The sequence below is a fragment of the Aedes albopictus genome, chromosome 3 (assembly GCF_035046485.1).
Source record: "Aedes albopictus strain Foshan chromosome 3, AalbF5, whole genome shotgun sequence".
Classification (NCBI taxonomy): Eukaryota; Metazoa; Arthropoda; class Insecta; order Diptera; family Culicidae; genus Aedes; species Aedes albopictus.
The window spans coordinates 254,948,277-254,959,081 of NC_085138.1; the positions used below are offsets into that span (position 1 = coordinate 254,948,277).

Genomic DNA, 10,805 nt, shown 5'->3' on the forward strand with positions numbered 1-10,805 from the left:
TTGCCTTCCAATTATTGATCTGCTTCCGGCAACTGTTCATCTTAAAATGTTTATAAACTCACACCATCCCAGGAATGTTTCGATCTCCCACAGATACCGGATTCTCTTTCACTTAACTATCACTTACCTAAGTGTAACGATAATGCAATGTTCGAAATGATTTAATTACCATTATCTCAGGCCAGGTAACTTTGTACTTGCCCTTGGGTGGTAACCGGTTCTAATGGGTGCCCGTACCAGGTATCACCCTACTGCGTTAACTGAATTAAAAAATCAGCACGCGCAAATGGCTAATCAATCAGTTTACTTTGTAGGTGTTTTCTTTGTGACACTACCTCCCTACTGAGGCCAGGTCTGCACTCTTTTTTGTTTTTGCCTGAGATCAATAATCGGGTTCTGAGTACGGTAGCAAATTCCTTAATATTTGAAGCGATATAAAATTCGATGTAGCAGAATATAATTCGCAATGTCAAACTCAGCGCCTCTGGGTACCACTCCTTAACCACTATACCATCATAAAGCCCTTCTCTGTAGACTCAACGCACTCGATCGACAGTACACGGTAAAAATTCTGCACGCTAGATGTAAGGGAAAAATCCCTTAACTATTCAATGTCGTAATCAACATGATCAGAAGTGCTTTTCCTTTGAGATCGCAATGCTGTCAGTGTTGATTTGAGGACCAAAACAAACCTACCAGAGAAATCAACAGAAAATCCCTTCGATTTGCACTACTGTAAAAAGCAATACGATCCAAAGTGAAAAGTTGTTGATTTGGTAATGACTGTTTTGGGCATGAAAGTAAATATAGATGACAGGTGGTAGAAAGTGCTTCGCTTCGATTCGCACCTCTCTAACAGATGTGAAGCAGTGTAGTGGTAAAATAGTTGATCGTGACTCTAAAGGTCCTGGTATCGAATCTGGGTGCGGCTGCACACATTTTTTTTAAATTTTAGTTTTGAAATCAAAACATTGTCAACAACGAATTGATGTGAAGTTACATCGAATTTGAAGAGGCATTGGATGTTCTTTATCAAATGATATGTAATTGATAACAAACGGATTGAACAGTAGTGCGAATTCAAGTGCCAATCAGTTTATATCACAGTGCTGATTTTTTACCGTGTAGGCGAAAATTGACTGATCTCGGCTGCTCGATGATCAGCTGAACCTATTACATGGGTGAGAAAGTCAACTGCGTAGAAATCGCATTGTAGGCTACGACAGCTGGCTGTCTAACCAGGCACTCGAGGTTTGAAATTCTCTCGAACTCCGTCTGTAACGCTGCTGGCTGGCTGGCTGAGCTGAGGGCGCGTGTGAAAAACCGATCAACGCTCTTTAGGAAAGCACGTGCTACTTGTAGATATTATTTCACAGTCAAACAAATCAGCTACAATACGTTTTTCCACTTTAATCTTTATTTCGCGAGACCACTCCGTTCACACCGTCCGGTTTCTTTTCCTTCCGCACAACAACTCTCTCGTTCTTCCTCTTTTCTCCCACACGTCAAGATTGTTCTATCCAGGTAACACTGTTCCTTACACAGTCAATCTATTCTACTCAAAATAGATATGTTCATACCCTACATCCCCCTCTTACTTTAATGGAATTATTCAGTATGTAATATAATCTTTCAAATGCTTAGGTTCTGCTCGGGTTCTCCTGGAAGTGCCTGCAACTGGTATTTCTTCTGCTCCCGGTAATTCCGCTGCCTTCTCGCCATCATGTTGCTTGCGCTCAAAGTTGAGCGTAGATGGACCTTCAAGTGGATCGGCTACGTCTGCGGCTGCGCGATGGTTGTCAACTTTCGGAAGTGCTTTCAGATGAGCTGAGCTCCTTCTGTATTCCTTTCCCGTGGTACTTGATTGAATGGTGACGTCCGTTCCACTCTTCCGAATAACGACAAAGGGCTCTGGCGCGAAATCTGCTGAAAGCTTGTTTTCTCTCCGTGTCCTTTTTGCCAGTACTTGATCCCCGACATTGATATCGCTTGCTTGAGCTCTACGCTTCCTGTCTGCATACAATTTCCCCTTTTCTTTCTCCAAAGCGTCTCGTTCTCTCACGACCTCGAAATCCTCTGAAGCAACAAGTATGCTTGGTAGTTTAGTCCGTATGCGCCGACCAAACATGAGCTCCGATGGGGGTTTGCCTGTAGTTGAATGGTTGGCTGCGTGGTACATAAGCAAGTACTTCCTCAACTCCGTCCTCCAATCGTTTCCCAACTCTTGTGCTATTCTTAATCGTTTCAAAATTGAACGATTCTGGCGCTCTACCTCGCCATTCATTTGGGGCCAGTACGGAATTGAGTGCACTAGGCGAATGCCATACTCCTCGCAAAACAAACGAAAATCATCAGAAACAAATTGCGGACCATTGTCAGCCTTGAGGCTCTCCGGTATTCCAAAACGGGAAAAAACAATCATTAATTCATCTATTGTGGCTTTGGCCGATGTGTCGTTCATCTCCACAACCTCTACAAATCGGCTATAATAGTCGACACAAACTAGAAGATTTTCCCCATTTGGCAAAGGGCCTAGAAAATCAATCGCAATTTGCTCCCATGCACGTGATGGCAACTCCTTTCTGATCATTGGTTCTGGAGGACTTGGGGACGATACAAGTGAACACCCACGGCATGCTTTAACATGTCTCTCTACGTGCTGGTCCATTTTTGGCCACCAGACGTTCGCCCGAAGATGTCCTTTCATGATTCGAGCTCCAGGATGGCCCTCATGGGCAAGACTTAAAACATGACCTTGTAGTTTCTGAGGGACTACAATACGATCAATTCTTAGAAGCACATCATTCAGTCGACACAGCTCCGGGAATATCATCCTGTACTCCAAAGGTAATTCATCACTCATTCCTGAATCTAGAGCTCGGAAAATATGTTGAATTTGCGGATCATCCCGACTGGCTTTCTCTAAATCGTCCCATTTCAGGGCGACTGCAGTTACAGCTGAGTTGACCACTTCACGCACCATTAACTCTTCGCCTTCATCAAATGGTTTGGGTGGCACGGTTGAAAGCCGTGAAAGTACGTCTGCCACGTTTGAGTTTCCGGGGATGTGTAAAACCTTATATTGAAAACCTTGCAACCGTAGTACCCAACGTTCGATACGAGCGCATGGACGAGATGTTGGAGTAAAAAGGAAAGTCAGTGCCTTACAGTCCGTTAGTAAGTTGAATTCCCTACCGATCAAAAAACTTTGAAACTTTTCAACGCTCCAGACCAAAGCAAGTGCCTCTTTTTCGGTCTGGCAATATCGTCTTTCCGTGTCTGTTAGAGACTTGGATGCAAAACAGACTACTCGAGTTTCATTGTTATCATTCGTCTGCAGCAGAACAGCTCCCAAGGCATAAGGGCTCGCGTCCGCCATAACAGATGTTTCATCTTCAGGTTTGAAGAATCCTAGGCAAGGCGCGTTTGCAATACTGGTTTTGATTTGGTTGAAAGCTTCTTCTTCCTTCTCTCCCCAGTGAAATTTTGAACCTTTTCGAATAAGACTTCGAAGGGGCTCGTCAATGGTCGCCAAATCAGGAACAAATTTACCCATATAATTTGCCAGACCCAGAAAGCTTCGCACCTCACATTCATTCGTGGGTCGGCGGAACGTCGCAACTGCGTTTTGCTTTTCCGCGGAGGGAAGGATACCTCTAGAATTGATACGATAACCCAAAAATTGAAAATCATCGGTACGAATCTTACATTTGTCTTGATTCAAAACCACCCCATGCTCGCTCAACTTTTGCAGTACCTAGAATCAAACAACCAAATAAATAAAACAATAAAATTAGTAATTCTGAAGTATTTCTCTCTATTCATATACCCAAAAAACGAACACGAGATAAGTTTTATACCTTAGACAAACGTGTGTCGTGTTCTTCGACAGTGCTTCCTTCCACGCCAACGTCGTCCAGGTACCAATAGGCACCTTCGCAGTCCGCCAAGATGCCATCCATGGTACGTTGAAACATCTCAGGTGCTGAAACCAGTCCAAAAGGGAGGCGTTTGAACTGGTACAAGCCCCGATGCGAGATGAAAGTTGTGACACTTCTTGATTCCTCATCCAGCTCTAGCAAAAAGAAAGCGTCCTTGATATCAAGTGTGCTCCAGACGTTCCCTCTTCCAATTTTCGCCAAGACGTCCTCAATAATTGGCATAGGGTGACGTTCCCTGATCACGGCCTGATTAACTCGTCGTAAGTCTACGCACAATCGGATTTCTCCATTGGCTTTCTTCGCAACAACCAGCGGGGACACCCATGTTGCTGGACCCTTCTTCGGCTCAATAATATCCTTCGCGAGAAGTTCGTCTAACTTTCTGTTCACGGCGTCTTCTAGCGGAATCGGGATTCTCCTCAGCGGCTGAAAAACTGGTACTGCTGTTGGATCCATCTTGATTCGAACCTGTACTCCCTTAATTTTTGGAAACGGAATGGGAGAACTATGATGAACTTGGTTTACATCAACACCTACTCTCAACACGCCGAGCTGCTTGGAAGTTGTGTCGCCGAGTATATTCCGCTGCCCAGTTTTGATGACGAAAAACTCCGCGGAGGCTGAACGTCGTCCTAATTTTACGACGGCTTCAAAAGAACCAAGTATCTCCAGCGGCTTGTCGGTTCCATAAGCCTTCAGAATCTTGTTACCGCCTTTAGTGCATCTCTGAAGAACGACACGTTGAGCCTTCATTGTTTCCCACGTTCCAGCCGAGATTAGGTTTACATCCGATCCGGAATCAATGATCATTTCAATGGAAACTCCGCCGACCTCACATTGCATCAAATTTGCCTCGTTTCCAGTATGAAACGTATAGTAGACCTTCTGTTCAACCTCGTCAGTTGAGATGTCCTTTTCAGTAGAGATGGAAGCTGACTCGTTGCTTACGGCACGGATTTTCCTCGCTACAAAGTTGTCTTGAGAAGTAGACGACCGCTTACGACAAGCTTTCTCAAAATGACCAAGTGTTTGGCATCTACGGCATTTCTGTCCCTTAGCAGGGCATGCCGTATCCCTGGAGATATGACCGGACTTGCCACATGCATAACAAACAACTTTCGAAACCGTTCCATACGGAGAAGGCCTGCCAACAAAGCGCTTAACGATCCGTTCTTGCTTCCGATCAGCTCGCCCAACCGAAAACTTATCAACTTTACGAACTTCGACTTCTCCGGTGCTGTCACGAGGGTGCTTGGTCATCTCCTGTTCCTGAGCCCTTACACTTTCCATCGAATTACCCAGCGCTTCGATGTCGGAAAAGACATTGATCCTTTTCCAGAATTTTGCGGCGTAATTCTGGAGAGGTACATCCCTCCACGATTACGTCAATCAGCATCATTTCTTCCACACTGGTTCTGAAATCTTGGGGGTACATTTCTAGTCCGCAATCTAGCAGTTGCTGTCGAAGGCGTAGAACGAAATGCGAGAACCGCTCATTTGTACCTTGTTTCATATTCCGCAGCTTGTATCGTTCCAGCACATCTTGTCTACGTGGCTTAAAATAAGCATCCAGCCGTTCTACTGCCACGTCGTACCAGGGTTTTTCCAAGAGCACAATAGGGAAATTTTCAGTCCCGTCAAGACTCCTGAAAACCTTCTGGAGTTGAGGGCCCCCCAAATGTAACATCTTCGAACGCTTCAGCCTTTGATCAGTGATTTGGTACGATTCGAAATAAATCTCAAGCGCACCCTTCCATTCGAGCCACTCTTTGGCTAATTTCCCACTCTCAATCTGTTCACATCTGAACATTGGCAAGGGTCGACTTTCCTCCATCTGAAACGAACAAGAACAGAAATTGTTCCATCTCAGATTAAAAATAAATCATGCGATGATCTCGGTAATGATCATGCGATTAAAGCATATTGTAAAAAACAAATTGGCCCAAGCACTCACTGATCAAATAAAACACAAGTCGAGGCTAGAAAACATTTTTATTAATCCCAGTGCACTGTAGTGTCATTATGAACATCTATCTACCAATTATGCATTTTCCAATCTTTGATTTCAAGCTTTCTTAGTTATACGAATCCCAAAGCATCCAGCCCCCTAGCTGAAAACACTATCATCGATCTTAAATATTTCACACAAATAATCCTTTCAGCCCCCTAGCTGCAAAAACATTCAAATTTCATTATCTTCAAAACTATTTCCAGCCCCCTAGCTGCAGAAATTTTTGTCGAACGTATTGCATATCTACTTATCGTTTCCAGCCCCCTAGCTGCAGAAACAATTTATAATATTCATCATTATGCAATCCGCTTCCAGCCCCCCAGCTGCAGAAACATCTATCATTTAGCAATATCCGTTTCCAGCCCCCTAGCTGCAGAAACTTTTTTTTTCGTCTGTCATCCATTCCCAGCGGCATGGCTGCAGGTAAAAAATAATGAAGAATCTAGCAATTTGCCAAATTTCCAGCCCCCTAGCTGCAGAAATTTATTTTGCTTCAGAATGGAACCTGAGCAAATCAAAATCTTCACCTTGTTATTAACTTTTCAATTGTGCACCCTGAATAATTTCACTACCTACGTATGTCACTGTTTGCATGTCAGGATTTCAGCAGCACGAAACCCGTCTTCGCTTCTTTTCCTTTTTCCTCCTCAGCACAAAATAAATTCCACACAAGGCAGCCAGCCATTTTGCCTTCGCGTTCAGTTTTTTTTCAGACTCCCCACCACAACTAAAACTGCTATATTACACAAATTTTCAGTAAATATTTACCTTCCAATTCCTCTATCGCTCGTCGCCAGATGTAGATATTATTTCACAGTCAAACAAATCAGCTACAATACGTTTTTCCACTTTAATCTTTATTTCGCGAGACCACTCCGTTCACACCGTCCGGTTTCTTTTCCTTCCGCACAACAACTCTCTCGTTCTTCCTCTTTTCTCCCACACGTCAAGATTGTTCTATCCAGGTAACACTGTTCCTTACACAGTCAATCTATTCTACTCAAAATAGATATGTTCATACCCTACACTACTCAGGAGCTTAGTTCCAGCTCGAGCGCAGTTCCACCACCACTTCTCAAGTATGCTTGTTGGGCTTGCATATACACGCAGAAAAATGGCGCTTGTTTAAAACAATAAAACGCATGGTTGATTTTCAAACTGAGAATTTACTTATTCCAAAGTTATATTTAATTGTTTTCATTTAGAGTTTATCGATAAAAACAACCGATTACCATCATTTCATATAATGTCAAAAATTTCATTTGTTTCAACAAAATAAAAACCATAAACATGGTCCGAAAGCACTCACACACCTATAAAATGCTTACCCCGACATCGCCACAACGAAGAAGGTGCAGCAAATCCATCACGCCAACTTCCAAGTGCAGCTTTGGTCGTGATGGATAACGCGCTGGTACTCACGACAGCATCCACAAAAAGTTGATCGGCTTCGCCTTTTTTGTCTGTTTTTTAGTCGTTCTCCTCCCCATCCGCTCACCGACGGTCTAAAAATAGATTTCCGAGCTGCCGCAGGAGCTGCCGTCACCAACACAATCACATTCCGGCTTTGTTAGTCACAAAAGTGCAGTCGTTTAAAACAATCTGTTATTTTATGTTGAAACTACCAAATCTCTGTTTGTTCTAACAAACTGTGAAAAATTTCGTCAAATGAAAACATTTGTATTATCAAACAATGCAACAGTTCAGTTTAAACTAGAAATCAGTTTGTCGCTATAGTAAACTGAAAAATCGGTTGATTTGAACTAGAATTTAATTATGTTTACAATTTATTTTTCTGCGTGTAGGGTAGGTGCACCCAGTGTTGCAAAAATTCAATTCATTCATTTGAACACTAACCAACCAATCTGTTCAGTCATCTTTCCTTCTAGTTATGTTCAAAACAATTTCATTCAATCAGAGCACCTATCAAATGAGAAGCGAATCCTTGTCAATTGAATAAATTGTCACTCGAATGAGTAGCTTAACTCGAAACACGAAAAACCCCGCAAAATTCCGCCAGACTGAAAAAATGTCGAATGTCGGGTCAACGTCGGGTCAATTTTTATCGAATGTTGGGCCACTGTTGGGCCAACATTGATCAACTATTGGGTCTAAGTTGGGTTTGGTGGCCAAAATAAAAATAGGTGAATGATAGGTTGATGTCGGGTTTGACGTCATCAACGATGGTAAAAGCTTTGAACCTACAACCCCACACATTTATGCTTCCTAGCTGGGGCTCAATTGAATGATATGTGCCTTGACTGAGGCTGGAGCTGATGTCAACTGAATGGTCAGAGGCTATTCAACTGATATTCCGATAGTGAATGGAAAAATGAGTGGTTACCATTCTCAATTTCAGCTTTAAATGTCGGTTGATACTGACACTTCGCACCACTGGGTGCACCTACTTGAGGTGGCAATTGTGACACCATCGCCGCCGGTATAGGGCTTTTGCTTTCATGCACATAAATTACCGTCAATCTTGTTTGCCTGACATAATTGAATGCAAATTATGCACGAAGCCCGCATACGTGGAGTCGTCGTATTTGCAAACATGTTCAAGAAAATTAATCAGATATTGGGAATGCATTTTCATTTCACCAGAAGGTTTCATGCGATGTCGCGCCCTTCAGGGGATCATGTCAAGGGTGCCGATCGGAAAACTGTATTCCTAATCTCTCATTCATTGCATTGATTAATTTGGAAAGGCTGAAACAGACTACAAAATAATCGATTAATCTCCGAAGAAACCCATCGATAGCAGCATGAAAGTTACTATAATTTGACACGGTAAAGGCTGGATAACGCGAAGTCTGTGTTAAGGTGGAAACACAGAGAAACAGACGTTCTACTGGCACTCCATCGAATACCTTTCTAACGGTGGATTCTGATGGAAACTCGGCGCAGTAGACACTCGACTGGACAATTACACCCGTCCCGGGATTCGTGTGATAGGGCGAAGAAAATACCGAAGTAACCATGCTGTTGAAGCTGTACGTATTGCATATATAATGCGCATATATTGTCAGATTTCTTGAAACGTAAACACCGCGCGGCCGTTGAAATGTTTCAAAAAGGGGCTTTGCACAAAAGTTCACGCGGTCTATCGTTTTCGAAAGGAACAGCCGCACCATAGGAAACGCCGCAATGTTATTTCCCATAAGCATGAAGTAAACAGGGGGTGAAAATCGCGGTTGTACCTTTCGGAAACGATAGGCCGCGTGCACTTTTGTGCAAATCCCTCAATATTGACATGCACAGCCCTACATTAACCATTAAAGTTGAATTAAAGTGGCAAGCGGCGTCGCTATTGCTGACTTACGATTATACTGATACGCCACTTCCCACTTTAATACAACTGGTTTATATAGAGTAATGCACGTCAATATATGTGCGTTATTTATGCAATACGTACAGCTTCAACAGCATGGTTACTTGGGTATGCAACGTCGAATGCGTGTTTTATCAAACATCCATTCTCGTGGACGAGGTAGTACGGACTAAAGAAAAACAATAACAAACATACATCTGCAATTTATGCTTCGTCTTTTACACACGCATACACTCAGACTCACACAGTCATCTGTAATCCATCAGAGGTTCCCAACTTCTGGTTTTCTGTTCATCTTATGAGGGGCTGCCACTACTTTACTCTCGTCTTTTCCAACACTCCTCCTTAGTGCAGCCCACTCAACCTTGTCAAGGCCAATTGTGTTAACCAAAACGTCCACTCCTCCTGGTTCAAATCGCCGTACATCCCATGGTACATCCTCACTGCTTCAAGTAATACAAGCCATCGATCTTTTCGCCTACGAGACCACCATCCAATATGCGACAATCCTTCGGTCCAAACTGAACGTAATAGCCTTCATCGGTCATCCGGCTCACAGATAACACATTGGCGGACAACTCAGGGACATACAGCAGTTCTTTCACATTGATATCCACAGTTTCCCCTTGAAGTCCCCGACCGATGATCCATCCAGTTCCACTTCCTTTGACCTTTACTGTTCTTCCATCTGCTACAGATACCTTTTCAGCACACGGATTCCTCCATCCTAAGCTCGCTGTCGATCTGGTAATATGCTTTGAACAGCCGGTATCAACGATCCATCTTTCCTCATTCGATGTACAGCCACTGGCCGTTGCCGCAAAGCACACTCCACGATCACTGTTATCGTTAACCGGTTCCGGATGTTGCACAGCCATCGAATTCTCCGGTAGCCGCCTAGCTTGCGTATTCCTTTCCTTTAGCATAACAGGGCAATACCACTGAATATGACCTTTCTACCCGCAGTAGTACCACATACGGACCTTTCTTCGCTCTTCTAGTAGCATCGTAGACTTCATCACTTGCTCTGGAACATTCTCCTGAATCCGACTTTCACACCTTCTTCTCCATTCATCCAATAGCTTCTCCTCCACGTATTCCAGCTTCATGTCATCCTCCGGGCGCCCTTCAAGAGCGATGACAAGCGGGTTATACGTTTCCGGCAGACTCGACAAAATAATTGCTACAACAAGGTGTTCTTTCAAACCTTCTCACATTCTCGCCAAACGATGGACTAACTCCGAAGCCTCCATCAGATGGTCGGACAAGTTTCCTTCTTCATTCAACCGCATCGAACAAAGCCGTCGTAGAACATGGATCTTGTTCGACAACGATCCTCGCTTGTGATAGCCCTTCAGCTTCGCCCACATCTCATTGGCAGTAGTGGGTCAACTGATTATCCTCTAGAGCCAGTCCGATCATTGCCCGAGCCTTTTCATCCTTTCTCGTCCATGTTGAAGTGACCTCTGCAGTAGGCGGTTTTGGATCTCTCACCGTCGACCACAAATCTTCTTTCATTAGC

The 10,805-nt window shown here is 43.6% G+C and overlaps 1 protein-coding gene across 1 annotated transcript; it reads right to left on the reverse strand.

Annotated features, from left to right (window-relative positions):
- Window positions 1-3,854: 3,854 nt before the first annotated feature.
- Window positions 3,855-5,201, reverse strand: LOC134290710 (uncharacterized protein K02A2.6-like). Its single transcript, XM_062857887.1, has one exon. It carries the CDS (start codon window positions 5,199-5,201, stop codon window positions 3,855-3,857), a length of 1,347 nt encoding a protein of 448 aa, XP_062713871.1.
- Window positions 5,202-10,805: the final 5,604 nt, after the last annotated feature.